Genomic DNA, 20,580 nt, shown 5'->3' with positions numbered 1-20,580 from the left:
ATGGAACTGCAGCTGTTCATTACCTAGGCCAAAAACTAGACCATGTACAGTAGAAATAAAACTTGATGCTTCGTTAACTTGCCTAAGTGACAACCTACAACTTTAGGTCTTCACACAACCCTTATCAAGGCCGCCTGTTGAGTAGTGTCATTAGATTGCTCTATCAGAGGTTGGAAGCAGGAATGGAAGGGGCATGGCTTTGGTGGATGCAGACGTTGCAGTCGCACCTGTTTCCTAGAGCTTAGGGAGGACCAAAGTGTTTTATATGGCCCATATGAGAAAACCAACACTAGTAAAGACCAGGGATAGTTGAGGACCATTTTGGAGTTTTTTCATTGGGGCCCATGAGTTTCAAGTTACACTACCAGGAAATGTATTAAAAAAGGTAGTAAAATGGAGAACGTGGCAAAAATAGTGGACAACCCCCTATAAGAAAAAATTACATTGCTGCCATGTTGCCTATTGAGTAATATCATTTCTGAAGGAGAAAGTCAGAATCTGAACCGTATAAACATCAATATCGTTTCATATAACTCTCCACTTCCCGTAGTTGACAGGATGATAAAACAGCACTAAATTATCCTACGGTTCAGATATGTCAAGCAGTGGTGACACTTGAGTGCTAAAACTGTTATATTAAAATCATATCCTTTTGAACACCTCCCTCCTGCTGTTATTAAGTGGTCCATGTCAGAGACGCGCCATCACTGGATGTGACAGTCAGACAGCGGAGAGAGATGCAGATCTCGGTGCCCTTCTGCATGCGCCAGTCTCCCGCTGACCTTCATCACTAGACCCATATGTCTGTATATATTTCCATTAGACGCATTTTATATCAATGGTGTTTATTTATAATTTACATCATGAGATTAAAACTGCCACGATGAAGGTTTTTTTTTTAATGGCTCGTTGAATGAAGTGTGATCTGAAGCTATTACACTTGCAGAAACCACCTACTGCTTTCCTGTCATGAGAAGATCAAACACAATCTTCAGAAAAATTAGCTTCCAATTAACAGGTCATCCTCATTTATGAAGAGTAACAGAAATAATATACCTAAATTAGATTTTTTTTTTTTTCGAGGGGGGGCAGGAGAGGGTTTCACATGAAAAGCTTCATTACATGTGCACAAATATACTGTATAATTGAAGGGTTTTTCCATGGTGCGTTATTCGGTTTCTGTCGGAGATAGACATTGAAAAGGTTTTAAGACATATAATTTGACTGATGCCATTTTATGGGACTGCAATGGAATCCAGATCGGTCACCCATATGCCATCACTGTAAAAAAAATGTGCAATCTGCTGTCACAGATGAATCACAGCCGGCTGACAATCCAGTGGTAGCAAAGGTGTTAGAAATTCCCAGAGATTGGTAGCACGTGTTTATATCTGACAGTTCCCTGTTTCTGCACCAGCAGACTTTAGGACCCTGGGAAACTGTCAGTTTTTCCTCTCAGTTGCCTGCCTCTGACTTCCTTTAGAAACCTCACCCTCGGGTGGTATGGGTGCAGTTTACAATTTGTTCATTGCTGAGCTCTGTAAAGGTCATCTTCTGTCGCTCCAGACTTCTGTGGCTGGTGCAGCTCAGATAAGTCTTGTTTTTTGCTATCTACCAGGGCTTTGGTGATTGCTGTTGTGCTTCCCCTTTATTGTTCCCTTGTGTCTTCCTTTAGAGATAGTGGTCTTGATGAAGAGCTCATACCTTCTATTCTTACTTAGGGCCCAGATCAGGGTTTGCCTAGGGCTCAGGTATTCCTGGTCAGCGACAGGTACGGAACCTGTATAAGGCTGGTGAGGTCAGTGAGAGTGAGCTGAAGGTTGTTGTCAGGGGTCACCATTTCCCCCTTTCCCTAGCGAAAGGGTATTCCTTTCCGCTTCCCTTTTTGTTGTCCTATATGGTCGGTATAGCTTCTATCCCCGGTCATGATATCCGCAGTACAGATTAAAGGAAAGTAGGTTGCAATAATCCGTTGAGAAGGAAAAAAAGGTTGATCCAGCTCAACTGGGGCAAAGTCCGGCATGCAGGGATAACACTCTGTGCAAGGGTCCAATAGAAGAAAGAAAAAATCCAGCTTCCGGAGTAGTAGTAAAACTGATGCAAAATTTTTTTAAAGGACGTAAAATTAATGTGATGACAAAAATAGGGAGCCCAAATGCGGCGTAAGGCTACGCGTTTCGAACGCTGCCTGCGTTCTTTGTCAAGCCTGCAAGGCTTGAGGCTTAAGGCTTCGAAACGCGTAGCCTTACGCCGCATATGGGCTCCCTATTTTTGTCATCACATTAATTTTACGTCCTTTAATAAAATTTTGCATCAGTTTTACTACTACTCCGGAAGCTGGATTTTTTCTTTCTTCTATTGCAATAATCCGTACAGCACAAGTATGCTCTATGCATTCTAGCCCATTGGCGACCAAAAAAACCTTCTTTAGCCTCCATCTGGTGAATGATGACCTATAGAAACATTTGGCATATGCACCAGATTTCCCAACACATACAGTATGGCAAGTGGGCGCTGAAGCAAGGTGGGAAAACCGCTTTACAATTGTATCCAGATTGTCTGTTGTCAGTCCGTTGGCAGATGGGAAATGCAGCTCTCCATGAAAAACTAGTAGACGCTGTTATGTCGTGTGCATAAGATGAGGGACTAAGGACCAAATTGGTGCTATATCTAGTAATGATGAAGAAATGATACACATTTCCTATTGATTTTCTAACTCAGGATTTCAAACATGTTTAATGCTAATTAGGAACATAGGAATTTTAAGGCTTCCACCCATCAAACAATCATTTGATAGACAGCTGCCTGTCCGAACTCAATGGGAAAGTGCAGAATGGCGTTGCCAGAGAGGTATGACAGCAGCTTATTGCCTAAATAACAAATGAGTAGAACATTAAAATCCATTTTTCTCGACCTCTATCTCCCACTGACAACAGTTTGGAGCCCCCATAAACATTAGACTGTCAGCTGATCCCACCAATGTCATCCGAATCAGTTGATTTTATTCTAATGTGGATAGAGCTTTCAAATTTTGACTTTTACCAACCTAAGTGCTAAAACCTAAAGTTTGTTGGTCACATACAGTCAGGGCCAGAAATATTTGGACAGTGACACAAGTTTTGTTATTTTAGCTGTTTACAAAAACATGTTCAGAAATACAATTATATATATAATATGGGCTGAAAGTGCACACTCCCAGCTGCAATATGAGAGTTTTCACATCCAAATCGGAGAAAGGGTTTAGGAATCATAGCTCTGTAATGCATAGCCTCCTCTTTTTCAAGGGACCAAAAGAAATTGGACAAGGTACTCTAAGGGCTGCAATTAACTCTGAAGGCGTCTCCCTCGTTAACCTGTAATCAATGAAGTAGTTAAAAGGTCTGGAGTTGATTACAGGTGTGTGGTTTTGCATTTGGAAGCTGTTGCTGTGACCAGACAACATGCGGTCTAAGGAACTCTCAATTGAGGTGAAGCAGAACATCCTGAGGCTGAAAAAAAGAAAAAATTCATCAGAGAGATAGCAGACATGCTTGGAGTAGCAAAATCAACAGCCGGGTACATTCTGAGAAAAAAGGAATTGACTGGTGAGCTTGGGAACTCAAAAAGGCCTGGGCGTCCACGGATGACAACAGTGGTGGATGATCGCCGCATACTTTGTTTGGTGAAGAAGAACCCATTCACAACATCAACTGAAGTCCAGAACACTCTCAGTGAAGTAGGTGTATCTGTCTCTAAGTCAACAGTAAAGAGAAGACTCCATGAAAGTAAATACAAAGGGTTCACATCTAGATGCAAACCATTCATCAATTCCAAAAATAGACAGGCCAGAGTTAAATTTGCTGAAAAACACCTCATGAAGCCAGCTCAGTTCTGGAAAAGTATTCTATGGACAGATGAGACAAAGATCAACCTGTACCAGAATGATGGGAAGAAAAAAGTTTGGAGAAGAAAGGGAACGGCACATGATCCAAGGCACACCACATCCTCTGTAAAACATGGTGGAGGCAACGTGATGGCATGGGCATGCATGGCTTTCAATGGCACTGGGTCACTTTTGTTTATTGATGACATAACAGCAGACAAGAGTAGCCGGATGAATTCTGAAGGGCACCGGGATATACTTTCAGCCCAGATTCAGCCAAATGCCGCAAAGTTGATCGGACGGCGCTTCATAGTACAGATGGACAATGACCCCAAGCATACAGCCAAAGCTACCCAGGAGTTCATGAGTGCAAAAAAGTGGAACATTCTGCAATGGCCAAGTCAATCACCAGATCTTAACCCAATTGAGCATGCATTTCACTTGCTCAAATCCAGACTTAAGACAGAAAGACCCACAAACAAGCAAGACCTGAAGGCTGCGGCTGTAAAGGCCTGGCAAAGCATTAAGAAGGAGGAAACCCAGCGTTTGGTGATGTCCATGGGTTCCAGACTTAAGGCAGTGATTACCTCCAAAGGATTCGCCACAAAATATTGAATATAAAAATATTTTGTTTGGGTTTGATTTATTTGTCCAATTACTTTTGACCTCCTAAAATCTGGAGTGTTTGTAAAGAAATGTGTACAATTCCTACAATTTCTATCAGATATTTTTGTTCAAACCTTCAAATTAAACGTTACAATCTGCACTTGAATTCTGTTGTAGAGGTTTCATTTCAAATCCAATGTGGTGGCATGCAGAGCCCAACTCGCGAAAATTGTGTCACTGTCCAAATATTTCTGGACCTAACTGTATGAACAACTATTTGAGGTCTCTGTTGCTCTTTCTACAAGGGTTCGCTCATATAAGCGTATAACACGGCTGAGTGCACTCCGGTAATTTATCGGATAACACTCGGACCAATGTTACACTAAGGGGCAGTGCCGATCTGTGATTTTTTTTTTCATGCCGATTCAGTATGAGAAAACAGTCACAGCATCCAATGATTGGCAACATGTTTCGAACAACACGCGCCAATATAATTCAATAGTTGCGTGCAAAACATCCGAGTGCAGTCTGAAATATGCCAAAACAGACAATGGAGAAGATGGAGAAATTGAGCTCTCCATCTTCTCCTCACCTATGCTCCAATTTTTACATGCGAGAGAATTGGAGCACAGTAAATGACACTCGGCTCAAAAGCAAAGATTGAGCCAAGTGTCATTTGCAAAATGCATCTGATTCTCTCCCATGAGAGAATCATTAAATGCTATACATCAATGTAAACCCGGGCTAAAGAGGATTCCGCTTCCGTCCTCTGTTTTCTCTTGTTTTTTGCAAATCTCAAACTCATGAATGCTGTCCCTTAAGCCTTTTAGATGAGCCTTGTCACTGTTCTGATGCAAAGAGCATCTTGTGGTGTTATGTTCTGCCATGCTCTCCTGCAGAGCTGATACTTGCTGTTCCATTGTCCAGAGCTTTTTGCAGGTTTGGATGCTCTGCTGTTTGTCTTGAACACCTATGGACGGGTTGGGTTGTCTCTCAGCTCTGCTTCATTAGGGAGCATGCTATCCCGGAACATCACCAGTCATACTTCTTGTTTACAGTACTGCTCTCAGCTGCTGTAGTGTTTAGTGATCCGAGCTTGGCTCTTGACTCTGGACTGTTGTTTACTCTTCTCTGCCTGTCTCCCTGTTTTTGCTGTTACCTCCTGGCTTCTGACCTCAGTCCTCCTCCTGACCACATCCCCGCCTGTATCCTGTACGTACTCTCCTCGAATCATGACTCTCGGGTTGTATCTTGACCTCATCTCTGTCTGTTCCTAGTGTCCTGTCGCTACCTCCTGGCTTCTGACCTCGGCTTGTCTGACTACCTCTCCCTTCACATTCCCACAAGTAGTGTCTAGCACCACCTGAGACAGACATCACAAGCCTGCTATGCCTTCTTGGATTGATACACAAGACAAAGGCACATGACATGGAAGCCATTGTGCACTTATTACCAAAGACTTATGTTTTTTGATATAAAAACAGTATAGACACCTAAAATTGTTGCAGGATCTTGCAAAAAATGCTGCTGACTAATAACCTGTGAGGGGAACTAGATTTATTGCTAAATGAAAATAATCTCTAGGTTTTAGCGTTCCATTAAAAAACAAAATCAGTCATGATCAAAATTTGTCTGAATTACTATAACCTGTGGATGGCTTAAGAGACACAGGGTCTGATGTTATTATCACTTCCATTGCCATGTAGGAGGACGGCATACAACCTGTGCCGTTGAATACCGCAACTTTGGGCACACTCAGTGGACCTCTCCCCACTGGCAGACACAGACAAAAAAGGGCCCCTGTATAAGAACACTATGTGGGCCCATTTCAGTTCAATAACAATTACACCTGCTAAAGGCTGCTTTACACACAACGATATCGCTAGCGATCTCGTTATCGATGTGACACGCCCAGATCGTTGTTATGATTTGCCGAGATCGCTCATAGGTCGTTTTGTAGTGGTCACATGTACACATCTCACAAACGATGCTACATCGTTCAGCGATATATTGCTTGACCAAGGCGGTCGTGTGGATGTTGTTCGTCGTTGGCAGGGTGTCAAACGTACCAATATGTCTGCTACGTTCCAAACGACGAACAATATTTTGAAACTGAATGACGTGTCAACGATCAACGATTTTCACCCTATTTGCGATCGTTCGGAGTCGCACGTAGGTGTCACATGCAACAACATCACTAACGATGATGGAAGTGCGTCACGAAAACCGTGACCCTGACGACATATCGTTAGAAAAATCGTAGAGTGTAAAGCGGGCTTTAGAGGTAGAAATGGGCCTTCTTTTCTCTTGGGACCCGATGTGGCTGTACAGGTTGCACCAATGGTATATCCACCCCTGCCTTTACCTACATGCCAGAATATTGAAATCACACTAGAGATACCCAAATTCATGGTGTTCACAAACAGCAGTAAAATACAAAGTTCTGGTAAGAGAGAAGGAAGCTGAATTAGGGATTTCCCTCACACCTCAGTAGGCTATGCTATCAGCTGAGGGGGCAAGACTGGTCCGTCCATAGTGCATGACTTTATAACTGGTCAGGCTTCTTTGGATATGCCATGAAAGAAGTTTGAAAAAGTGAGAATATGTTCTGTAAACTTTCACAACACAAGGTGGCTGCCTGTAATCAGCCTTAAAAGACAGATGAAGCCATAAAATGAGTTTATAGATGTTGATCAAGGTGTCAGGTTCTCTGAAACATATCACCCTGACATCTAAGAGAAGTACAGCAGACTACAAGATTAGATATAAAAGAATATTTTGAAACTCAAATTAACCAAATTTTGTCAAAACACTTGATTTGCGGAGATCACATTTCAATATTGGAAAGATGTAATCAGTAAGATGGTTCAGCAGCGTAGGAAATGGAGTCAGGCAAGTTCTTTTTTGTGAACACTGAATTGAATCTCCAACTTTTCAAATTAGTGTGAAACCATGACTTAAAGAGGACCAACCACCAGGATTTTCCTATATAAACTAAAGCCAGTGCTATACTGGGGCTATCATGCTGATTCTATAAATAACTGTAGTTGTGAGATCGGGTGTATACTTTCTGAAATACAGGCAAGTAAAGTTTGTGAAATGCACTGTTATTTGCTGAGAGGTGCAAAGAAATAGCTAATAGCGGGGTCGTGTTTTGATAGTTATTCCCACCCCTGTCTGACTGCCTGTCCTTCTTCCCCCTGTCCTTTCTCCCTCCTTCCTCCACCTGAAATAACAGAGTCAGGGGGAGGAAGGACAGGCAGACAGGGGCGGGAATAACTAGCAAAATCCGACCCACCTATTAGATATTCCGTTACACCTATCATCAAATAACAGTGCATTTCACAAAGTTTACTTGCCTGTATGTCAGAAAGTATGCATCCAATCTCACAACTAAAGGTATGTATAGAATCAGCATGATAGCGCCAGTATAGCACTGGCGTTAGTTTAGATAGGACAATCCTAGTGGTTGGTCCTCTTTAAAGCGCACCAATCCCCAGGATTTTCCTATATAACCTAAATCCAGTGCTATAATGGCACTATCAGGCTGATTCTATACATACCTTTAGTTGTCAGCTAGGGTGTATAGGTTTTGTGGTTTGCATCTTTTTATTAACATTTTACAAATTTTAATACAAGAAATACAAGGAATAAGGGAGGAATTAAGGAAAGGGAAAAAGGAATAGACATAAAGGAAAAAAGGAAAAAACAACAGTTAAAGGGTGTATAGGTTTTGAAACACAAGCAAGTTAAGTTTGTAAAATGAGCAGCCTCTGAGTGGCAGCAGCTGCTGATCAGCTGATAGCTGGGGTGGGTATTTATAGTGATTCCCGTCCCTCTGCCTGTCCATCCTCCCCCTGTTATTTATGCTAATTCTATTATAAAATCATTTTACTAAGTGACAAGAAGGACCTGTGCTGATATCATACCCATGTGACCAGAAAGGGCATCGCCTCAGCCAACAAAAAAATAATGTTACTTCCTGGTATCAGCTATGTTGGCTAAAGCCCCACCTCTCCTGATCACATGGTTATGACATCAGCACAGGTCCTTCTAGTCACTTAACAAAACAATTCTATAATAGAATAGCATAAATAACAGGGGGAGGATGGACAGGCAGGGGTGCAAGAATCACTATGAATATCCACCCCAACTATTAGCTGATCCTCAGCTGCTGCCATTCAAAAAGCTGCTCATTTTACAAACAGAAAAATAATGTTGCTTCCTGGTATCAGCAATGTTGGCTGAAGCCCCACCCCTCTTGATCTCATAGTTATGACATCAGCACAGGTCCTTCTAGTCACTTAATAAAACAATTCTATAATAGAATAGCATAAATAACAGGGGGAGAATGGACAGGCAGGGGTGCGGGAATTAGTATAAATATCCACCCCAACTATTAGCTAATCCTCAGCTGCTGCCATTCAAAAAGCTTCTCATTTTACAAACAGAAAAATAATGTTGCTTCCTGGTATCAGCTATGTTGGCTGAAGCCCCACCCCTCTTGATCTCATAGTTATGACATCAGCACAGGTCCTTCTAGTCACTTAATAAAACAATTCTATAATAGAATAGCATAAATAACAGGGGGAGGATGGACAGGCAGGGGTGCGGGAATTACTATGAATATCCACCCCAACTATTAGCTGATCCTCAGCTGCTGCCATTCAAAAAGCTGCTCATTTTACAAACTTTAATTGCTTGTGTTTCAAAACCTATACGGACAACTAAAGGTATGTATAGAATCAGCCTGATAGTCCCAGTATAGCACTGGCTTTAGTTTATATATGACAATCCTGCTGGTTGGTCCTCTTTAAGGAAATTTGACTCATACTCGATGCTCCGTGGATCGATCCACTCATCTCTATCCAAGATAGCAGACAGAATATGCACAATTTGCCGGATTGCTGTGGGAGTAGGAAAGCGCGTTCGGAGATAAGAATTACATCACTGGACTTCGTCTCTTCGGCTATCCACACACTGGATATTTAAGTCTTTTTTTTTGTAAGGTGAAATATTCCCTTTAAGAGAGCGCATTGAGTGTGTTAATTACCTATGTGTCTTACAAGAACTGACAGAGCAGAGCATTTAGTGAGATGATTGAACCAAGCAGCAGCGTTCAGTACAATCCACAGTGTAGCTGCCAAATATCAATATCGCATGATAAGCCTTACCAGGGTAACACACTTTCTGCTGCTTGAAAGTTTTATTAAAAACACTTTCACAACAGGAAGCAATTTCTCTTCCTGCATATAGAGATGTGTAAAGTCCACATGACTCCGACACGATCTGTCACTCATCAATATTTTATGGATTTTACTTGCATAGCTGGGATGATCTAATGACTTACCCAGCGCAGTGTTATTTTCTTCTACCTCACAATGGAGATGTAAATACATAAAATAGAACATTGTTTAAATTCATCCCCATTGGATTCCAAACACGTAGTCCGAAATCAATACTCTGCCAGAGGGATACACAAACCGAGAGATGAAATCAGTTCAGTTGTGTCCTGTGTTTAATTGGTCCCATTATAATTTCTTGTATTAGTGCTGTCTATTTGTGCAGAGACAACATTGGGCTCGGCTGATTTTTTTGCTTTTTTTGTTAACATTCTAGCGGTACATTGGACATTTTTATATGATGGAGTACTGAATGAGATCACAATTTATTTTCTTTAAACTTGTGACTCAGAAGAACACAGTATTACACTATATAGTGTGTCCACCCATATCCTGTCCATCGCTATTAACTTGAGAGCGGCGGCAGCTATAGGCATAGAAGTGGTGTCTAGGTATAGTAAAGTAGCCATGCGCTGTATGCAAGGTGTTGATTTGTATTGAATTGATGATGCCCTACAACTTTGTAATTCACTTATTTTCTCTATCTTGTTCCGTTTTCGAGATAAAAATACTAACTCCGTTGTTTTCCACCAGGTGGCGCTATAGGTGTTTTCATTGCGTAGCGCATGGCTACTTTACTATACCTAGACACCACTTCTATGCCTATAGCTGCCGCCGTTCTCAAGTTAATGGCAGTGGACAGGATATTGGTGGACACACTGTATAGATATATCTACTTACTTCTGCATATCCCAGATGAGTGGATTGAGGTGATCAGAAAAAAAAAACATGATTTTGAGATACTTTGTTGAGAGATGTTTACGGTGCATGGGGCCCTATGTACAATCATGGCCAAAAGTGTGGGCACCCTTGAAATTGTTCCAGAAAATAATATTGTTTCTCCCCAGAAATGATTGAAATTACACATATTTTGTCATACACATATTTATTTCCTTTGTGTGTATTGGAACAACACAAAAAAAACAGAGAAAAAAGATAAATTGGACATAATTTCACACAAAATTCCAAAAATGGGCCAGACAAAATTGTTGGTACATTTTTGAAAATTATGGGTAAACAACTTTGTTTCCAGAATGTGGTACTCACGCAAACTCACCTGTGGCAAGTAACAGGTGAGGGCAATAAGAAAATCACACCTGAAACCAGATAAAAAGGGGAGAAGTTGACTCAAGCTTTGCATTGTGTCTGTGTGTGCTACACTAAGCATGGAAAACAGAAAGAGTAATAGAAAACTGTTTGAGGACTTGAGAACCAAATTGTTGGAAAATATCAGCAATCTCAAGGTCCAAATCCAGAGATTTTAATGTTCTTTTGTCCATGGTGCGTAACAATCTAGAAGTTTACAACTCATGGTTGTAACAACCCATCTACTCGGATGTGGACGGCAGAGAGAAATTGATGAAAGGTTGCAATCTGGATGGCGGATAAGCAGCCTCAATCAAATTCAAGCTGTCCTGCAGGCTCAGGGTGCATCAGTGTAAGTGCCAACTATATGTAGACATTTGAATGAAATTAAATGCTATGGCAGAAGACCCAGGAGGACTCCATTGCTGACAACAAGACATGAAAAAGCTAGACTGCAGTTTGCCAAAATGTACATGAGTAAGCCAAAATCCTTCAGGGAAAGCATCTTGTGGACAGATGAGACCAAGCTTTTGGTAAGGGACATTAATCTATTGTTTACTGAAAATGGAATGAGGCATACAAAGAAAAGAACTCAGCACCTACAGTCAAATATGGTGGAGGATCAAGAAGACTGGATAGAGAAAGATCAGAAAGCACAAAGCATTATCTCCCTCAGCATAGATGATGATCATGTATGTATATGTCAAACTGCAAAAGAAATGTAGTAACAGCTGCATAAAGTGCATGAAAGGATAAATCTCAGCAATAAGCTCTATTTAATGAGAAAGCTGTATCAATCTAAGTTAAATAAGGGCCAAAATGTGCTCCATCCTGGTCCCCTTCTTATAGTAATGTGCCCCATGCTGGTACCCTTCTTGTAGTAATGTGCCCAACCTGGTCCCCTTCTTGTAGTATTATGCCCATCCTGATCCTCTTCTTGTAGTAATGTGCCCATCCTGGTCCCCTTCTTGTAGTAATGTGGCCATGCTGGTCCCTTTCTTGTATTAATGTGCGCCATGCTGGTCCCCTTCTTGTAGTAATGTGCCCATCCTGGTCCCCTTCTTGTAGTAATGTGCCCAACCTGGTTCCCTTCTTGTAGTAATGTGCCCATCCTGGTACCCTTCTTGTAATAATGTGCCCATCCTGGTCCCCTTCTTGTAGTAATGTGCCCATCCTGGTTCCCTTCTTGTAGTAATGTGCCCATCCTCGTCCCTTTCATGTAGTAATGTGTCCCATGTTGGTCTCCTTCTTGTAGTAATGTGCCCATCCTGGTCCCTTTCGTGTAGTAATGTGTCCCATGTTGGTCTCCTTCTTGTAGTAATTTTCTCATCCTGGTACCCTTTATGTAGTAATGTGCCCCATGCTGGTCCCCTTCTTGTAGTAATATGCCCCATGCTGGTTTCCTTCTCATAGTAATATGCTCCATGGTGGTTGCATTCTTGCAGTAATGTGCCCGATGCTGGTTCCCTTTTGTAGTAATCTGCTCCATGCTGTTCCCCTTCTTGTAGTAATGTGCCCATTCTGGTCCCCTTCTTCTAGTAATGTGCCCCATGCTGGTACCCTTCTTGTAGTAATGTGCTCAATGCTGGTTCCCTTCTTGTAGTAATGTGCCCATGCTGGTTCCCTTCTTGTAGTAATGTGCCCATACTGGTCCCCTTCTTGTAGTAATGTGTCCCATGTTGGTCTCCTTCTTGTAGTAATTTACTCATCCTGGTACCCTTTATGTAGTAATGTGCCCCATGCTGGTCGACTTCTTGTAGTAATCTGCTCCATGCTGGTTCCCTTCTTGTAGTAATGTGCCCCATGCTGGTTCCCTTCTTGTAGTAATGTGCTCCATGGTGGTTGCATTCTTGAAGTAATGTGCCCCATGCTGGTTCCCTTCTTGTAGTAATGTGCCCCATGCTGGTACCCTTCTTGTAGTAAGGTGCTCAATGCTGGTCCCCTTCTTGTAGTAATGTGCCCATGCTGGTTCCCTTCTTGTAGTAATGTGCCCATCCTGGTCCCCTTCTTGTAGTAATGTGCCCATTCTCATTCCCTTCTTGTAGTAATGTGTCCATCCTGGTACCCTTTTTGTAGTAATGTGCCCATCCTGGTACCCTTCTTGTACTAATGTGCTTATCCTGGTCCCCTTCTTTTAGTAATGTGCACATGCTGGTTCTCTTCTTGTAGTAATGTGGCCATCCTGGTCCCCTTCTTGTAGTAGTGTGCCCCATGCTGGTTCCCTTCTTGTAGAAATGTGCCCCATGCTGCTCCCCTTCTTGTAGTAATGTGCCCATGCAGGTACCCTTTTTGTAGTAATGTGCCCCATGCTGGTCCTCTTGTAGCAATGTGCCCATGCTTGTCCCCATCCTATTGTAATTGTCCCATCCTGTAGTAATTTCCACTTATATGCTGTTCTTCATATACACATAAAAAACCATTCTTCTCACTTGTCCTCTGCTCCCTCAATGTACTCTTCATTCCTTCTTGCAACTCGCAGGCCTGTGGACACCGTGACGAGCGCGGTTGGTTCCCGCAGTAGTCAGCGCTTTATTTCATTTGATTGAACGGCAGGCTCCGCGCAGAGCTCTCTGCAGCCCTAAACCTTTCTTTTAGTAATGTACCCATCCTGCTTCTTTTCTTGTAATAATGTGCCACCCTGGTACCCTTCTTGTAGTAATGTTCCCCATGCTGGTCCCTTTCTTTTAGTAATGTGCCCATCCTGCTTCTCTTCTAGTATAATGTGCCCATTCTGGTCCCCAACTTGTAGTAATGTGCCCATCCTGGTCCCCTTCTTGTAGTAATGTGCTACATGCTGGTGCCCTTTGTGTAGTAATGTGCCCATTCTGGTTCCCTTCTTGTAGTAATGTGCCCATTCTGGTTCCCTTCTTGTAGTAATGTGCCCATCCTGGTCCCCTTCTTGTAGTAATGTGCTACCTGCTGGTGTCCTTCATGTAGTAATGTGTCCATCCTGGTACCCTTTTTGTAGTAATGTGCCCATCCTGGTACCCTTCTTGTACTAATATGCTTATCCTGGTATCCTTCTTGTAGTATTGTGCTCAATGCTGGTCCCCTTCTTGTAGTAATGTGCCCATGCTGGTTCTCTTCTTGTAGTAATGTGGCCATCCTGGTCCCCTTCTTGTAGTAATGTGCCCATCCTGGTCCCCTTCTTGTAGTAGTGTTCCCCATGCTGGTTCCCTTCTTGTAGAAATGTGCCCTATGCTGCTCCCCTTCTTGTAGTAATGTGCCCATGCAGGTACCCTTCTTGTAGTAATGTGCCCATGCAGGTACCCTTCTTGTAGTAATGTGCCCATGCAGGTACCCTTCTTGTAGTAATGTGCCCATGCAGGTACCCTTCTTGTAGTAATGTGCCCCATGCTGCTCCCCTTCTTGTAGTAATGTGCCCTATGCTGCTCCCCTTCTTGTAGTAATGTGCCCATGCAGGTACCCTTCTTGTAGTAATGTGCCCATGCAGGTACCCTTCTTGTAGTAATGTGCCCATGCAGGTACCCTTCTTGTAGTAATGTGCCCATGCAGGTACCCTTCTTGTAGTAATGTGCCCATGCTGCTCCCCTTCTTGTAGTAATGTGCCCATGCAGGTACCCTTCTTGTAGTAATGTGCCCATGCAGGTACCCTTCTTGTAGTAATGTGCCCATGCAGGTACCCTTCTTGTAGTAATGTGCCCATGCAGGTACCCTTCTTGTAGTAATGTGCCCCATGCTGGTCCTCTTGTAGCAATGTGCCCATGCTTGTCCCCATCCTATTGTAATTGTCCCATCCTGTAGTAATTTCCGCTTATATGCTGTTCTTCATATACACATAAAAAAACATTCTTCTCACTTGTCCTCTGTTCCCTCAATGTACTCTTCATTCCTTCTTGCAACTCGCAGGCCTGTGGACACCGTGATGATCGCGGTTGGTTCCTGCAGTAGTCAGCGCTTTATTTCATTTGATTGAACGGCAGGCGCCGCGCAGAGCTCTCTGCAGCCCTAAACCAATGGAAGAGTCCAAGGGCCTGCGGGCCGCAAGACTAAGCCTGAGGGGCTGCATGTGACCCGCGGGCCACGTGTTTGAGACCCCTGGTGTATATGGCATGTATGGTATGCATTGTGTACATATGTATTGTGTGTATTATGCATTGTGTATTATCTATGTATTGTGTATAATTATGTATGTATTGTGTATGCAGTGTATATTATGTATGTATTGTGTATGCAGTGTATTATGTATGTATTGTGTATAATGTATGTAGTGTGTATATAGTGTATATTATGTATGTATTGAGTATTATGTATGTAGTGTGTACATAGTGTATATTATGTATATATTGTGTAATTGTATATTATGTATGTATTACGTATTATGTATGTAGTGTGTATATAGTGTATATTATGTATGTATTGTGTATTACTATGTATTGTGTATATAGTGCATATTATGTATGTATTATGTATAATGTATGTATTGTGTATTATGTATGTCATGTGTATATAGTGTATATTATGTATGTATTGGGTATTATCTATGCATTGTGTATATAGTGTATATTATATATGTATTGTGTATTATCTATGCATTGTGTATATAGTGTATATTATGTATGTATTGTGTATTACTATGTATTGTGTATATAGTGTATATTATGTATGTATTGTGTATAATGTATGTATTGTGTATAATGTATGTATTGTGTATTATGTATGTAATGTGTATATAGTTTATATTATGTATGTATTGGGTATTATCTATGCATTGTGTATATAGTGTATATTATGTATGTATTGTGTATTATGTATGTATTGTGTAGAATGTATATATTGTGTATTATGTATGTAATGTGTATATATTATGTATGTATTACGTATTATGTATGTAGTGTGTATATAGTGTATATTATGTATGTATTGTGTATATATTATGTATGTATTACGTATTATGTATGTAGTGTGTATATAGTGTATATTATGTATGTATTGTGTATTACTATGTATTGTGTATATAGTGCATATTATGTATGTATTATGTATAATGTATGTATTGTGTATTATGTATGTCATGTGTATATAGTGTATATTATGTATGTATTGGGTATTATCTATGCATTGTGTATATAGTGTATATTATATATGTATTGTGTATTATCTATGCATTGTGTATATAGTGTATATTATGTATGTATTGTGTATTACTATGTATTGTGTATATAGTGTATATTATGTATGTATTGTGTATAATGTATGTATTGTGTATAATGTATGTATTGTGTATTATGTATGTAATGTGTATATAGTGTATATTATGTATGTAATGTGTATATATTATGTATGTATTACGTATTATGTATGTAGTGTGTATATAGTGTATATTATGTATGTATTGTGTATTACTATGTATTGTGTATATAGTGCATATTATGTATGTATTATGTATAATGTATGTATTGTGTATTATGTATGTCATGTGTATATAGTGTATATTATGTATGTATTGGGTATTATCTATGCATTGTGTATATAGTGTATATTATATATGTATTGTGTATTATCTATGCATTGTGTATATAGTGTATATTATGTATGTATTGTGTATTACTATGTATTGTGTATATAGTGTATATTATGTATGTATTGTGTATAATGTATGTATTGTGTATAATGTATGTATTGTGTATTATGTATGTAATGTGTATATAGTTTATATTATGTATGTATTGGGTATTATCTATGCATTGTGTATATAGTGTATATTATGTATGTATTGTGTATTATGTATGTATTGTGTAGAATGTATATATTGTGTATTATGTATGTAATGTGTATATATTATGTATGTATTGTGTATTATGTATGTATTGTGTATAATGTATTATGTAGTATAGCATATATTAAGGAATCTGGTGACAGACCCACTTTAAAACAGCATACTGAATTTATAGGCCCCCAACATTTGCAAATCTATGAAACAAACCTAACTACGTACATATCTTCGTGCTAAGAAAATGATTACTTTTGGTAGAGAGCTATACACAAAAACGCTAAACAAATTCTGATGGGAAGCAGCAATGTGATGCAATGCATTTAGCTAAAGTTTCAGTGCTGTGCATAGTGCCCAGCCAATATATGAAGGTCATACATTGACCTTCTACTGATTGACCACTACTTTAACAAAGAATAAAGGGAATAAGATCTGAAGTCAAAGTGCTTTTTTGCAAGTTGCTGGAAGAAAAAAAAAGGTCCATATGCTGAATGGTGCGCTAGACTTCCCTGTGTGATTCCGTACCTCTTGTAATCCAATTTAAAAGATTTAAATGACTGATCGTTCTAAAGCAGACAAGGGACACAAAGTTCAATTAAAAATCTCGTTCAGCACATTGTGAACTAAGCACTTCTAGCAAAGGTGTGAAAAACAAATTTATTCCAGCACTCTCATCACTGTCACAGATAATCAACTTAATTAGGTGTTAATTATGTTTCACTGTTAAAATGAAATGTGACTATATCTGCACACAATCAAAATTAGTTATATTACCCCAGCACCAAAATATCACTCTTGCATTTTTGCCACTGCTATTTTTAAATTATGCTGTACAATGGAAGACTCGATCAAAGTATCCTTCTCCAAATAAGAAAAAAAAGTAATATTTTGTGCTGGATGAGCAATTTGGGAAAATAACACGTTTTGTATTATTCTATTTTCCGCACCTGCAGAATTGCAAAACCCAGGGGCATAGAACTCATCCCTATTTAACGTAAACTGCTCGAGAGAGCAAAGAATATTAAGTTAGCTGCGCGCTTGGGGTTGTGGTGTTAATGCATTATAGCTAAGCTGTTTTCTCAGCAAAAGGATAACATTATAGATGAGCTGCACTACACACACCTGACACTGAACCTCAAGGTTAGGTATGACCCCTGTAAATCCCATAAATCTTACAAGACACGTACAGATAGAGCCAAGTTGAATTTAGCAAATCCTGAAACTGCTTCGCTTGTAGATCGTTATAACTTACTCAACTATGAGTCCCGCCAAATGACACATCGTTATCATGTTTGAGGTTTGCTCGACGGGCTGAAAAGGTAAAATATTTATATATATATATATATATATATATATATATATATGCACATATATATACACTAGCTGTAGTACCCAGGCATTGCCCGGGATAGTAACTGTCTCTTTACCAGTCTCTGTCGGTCTCTGTGTGTCTCTCTCTGCGTGTCTGTCTTTGTCTGTCACTGTGTGTCTGTCTCTGTCTGTTTCTCTGTCTGTCTGTGTCTTTGTGTGTCTCTCTCTGTCTGTCTTTTTCCCTGTCTGTCTGTCTGTATCCATATGTGTCTCTGTCTCTATCCATGTCTGTCTGTCTGTGTCTATCTCTCTGTGACTATCTCTCTGTCTGTCTGTGTCACTATGTGTCTGTCTCTTTCCCTGTCTGTCTGTCTTTGTGTCTATCTGTTTGTGTCTATCTCTCTGTCTGTATGTGTCTGTCTGTCTTTCTCTATCTCTGTGTCTGTCAGTCTCTTTCCCCGTCTGTCTCGTTCCAGGTCTGTCTCGTTCCAGGTCTGTCTCGTTCCAGGTCTGTCTGGTTCCAAGTCTGTCTGGTTCCAAGTCTGTCTGGTTCCAAGTCTGTCTGGTTCCAAGTCTGTCTCATTCCAAGTCTGTCTCGTTCCAAGTCTGTCTCGTTCCAAGTCTGTCTCGTTCCAAGTCTGTCTCATTCCCCGTCTGTCTCTTTCCCCTGCTGTCTCTTTCCCCGTCTGTCTCTTTCCCAGTCTGTCTCTTTCCCCGTCTGTCTCTTTCTCCGTCTGTCTCTTTCTCCGTCTGTCTCTTTCTCCGTCTGTCTCTTTCTCCGTCTGTCTCTTTCCCCGTCTGTCTCTTTCCCTGTCTGTCTCTGTCTCTTTCCCTGTCTCTTTCCCTATCTTTGTCTCTTCCCTGTCTGTCTCTTTCCCTGTCTGTCTCTTTCCCTGTCTGTCTCTTTCCCTGTCTGTCTTTTTCCCTGTCTGTCTCTTTCCCTGTCTGTCTCTTTCCCTGTCTGTCTCTTTCCCTGTCTGTCTCTTTCCCTGTCTGTCTGTCTCTTTCCCTGTCTGTCTATTTCCCTGTCTGTCTCTTTCATGTCTGTCTCTTTCCCTGTCTGTCTCTTTTACTGTCTGTCTCTTTTACTGTCTGTCTGTGTCTGTCTGTCGCTTTGACTGTCTGTCTCTATCTCTGTCTCTTTCCCTGTCTGTCTGTCTCTCCATCTCTCTCTTTCCCTGTCTGCCTTGCCTATGTCTGTCTGTCGCTTTCTGTCTCTCTTTATCCATCTCCCCACCGACATCTTATTACCTCACACATATGCTTCTTATACTAACAATTTATTTTGTTCCTATAGCAACCAATTACAGCTCCTATTAATAACCTGTAGCTCGCAGCTCCATTGACTTTAATGGAGGCAAGGTTTTTGGAGAGTAACTGTAAAGTTACATGTTCCTATCAAAACATAGTCTATGACATTCCCTGAGTCACATGGGGTGTCTGTGCAAAATTTCGTGATTGTAAATGTGACGGTGCAAATTCCTTTAGCGGACATACATACACCCATTAGACCAGTCTGGACCGCACTGCCCCTTAGGTGAGTATTATAAAGTGTTTTTTATGTTCTACACAGCGGCCTGGGCTCTTATATACAGTATGTTAGAATGCTGTATATAAGAGCCCGCTGGTGGTGGCCGCAGCCTATAGTCACCAAATCTGGTGACAGGTTCCCTTTAATTTCCCGTTTTCTTCAACCTCCTAGAAGATCTTATACTTGGCTGCAAGAATTTAACTTTACAGAAAAAAAAAAATCCTTCAAAAACACAATTGTATAACCAGTCTTATGGCATAATATGTGTATTCATGCTTGAACATTCATTTACAATCGCTTTGTAGTGCGAATATGTATCCGCCAACGTGCCGGTGAGATGCCATGCGGGTGCATCTATATTCTGCTTAAATCAGTGGCACAGAGGCAGTGAATATAATCATCAAGGGTTGTATTAGCATATGTGACTTGGAAATGATAGAAGCTTATTAAAATCAGCACCATGCTAAATGAATTATTAGTTATCATATGCAAATGATTAATTTTGCTAAAATGTTAATACACTACACGGGTAGATTTGCATTACTGGCACACAAAGCATGAACACACGGTTTAGGCATACGTAAAGTCAAAACTGTAGTAGAAAAAAAAACTCCCATACTGTGTAAGTTTTGCAGTACAATGTACACTTGCTGTCCACCTCCGCACCACGGGTACAGTTGTACAGTCCTCGAAGGATAAGGGGCAATGGCTCACATGTGATAGGAATGCACCGTCCAGTTGCCCAGAGTCCTGTCTGCAAACATTGAATTTTCAAGACCTTTCTGCAAAACAGATACGAACATTAGTTATAAGTGTAGCCCCATTTTTAATACTGGCCATAAACCTGAGATGTCAGTCAGGACTCCTTGACCTTGGCATAGGAGAGTCCCGGTAACCCCTACTTCACCTCTCTCCCCTTTTTTTCCTCCATATTCACTTACCCACTATGAAATAACCACAGACACGGAGCTGGATGAAATGGCCACAGCAGCCTTTATTTAAAACATAAATACAAATACATTAATAATAATAGGGGTGTGGTCCTCGA

General features: G+C 40.7%; 1 protein-coding gene across 4 annotated transcripts in view; it reads right to left on the bottom strand.

Moving 5' to 3' along the window:
- Positions 1–20,580, bottom strand: part of PAPPA2 (pappalysin 2) — a 324,687-nt gene that overhangs the window by 43,553 nt on the left and 260,554 nt on the right. For all 4 annotated transcript variants that reach the window (XM_075320150.1, XM_075320152.1, XM_075320151.1 and 1 more), the window contains exon 18: positions 20,152–20,314. In XM_075320150.1, the coding sequence (XP_075176265.1) occupies positions 20,152–20,314 (163 nt within the window). The remainder of the gene's footprint in view (positions 1–20,151; positions 20,315–20,580) is intronic.

This window comes from Anomaloglossus baeobatrachus, chromosome 8 (genome assembly GCF_048569485.1).
Source record: "Anomaloglossus baeobatrachus isolate aAnoBae1 chromosome 8, aAnoBae1.hap1, whole genome shotgun sequence".
Lineage (NCBI taxonomy): Eukaryota > Metazoa > Chordata > Amphibia > Anura > Aromobatidae > Anomaloglossus > Anomaloglossus baeobatrachus.
This window is presented reverse-complemented; position numbering and strand designations above follow the sequence as displayed.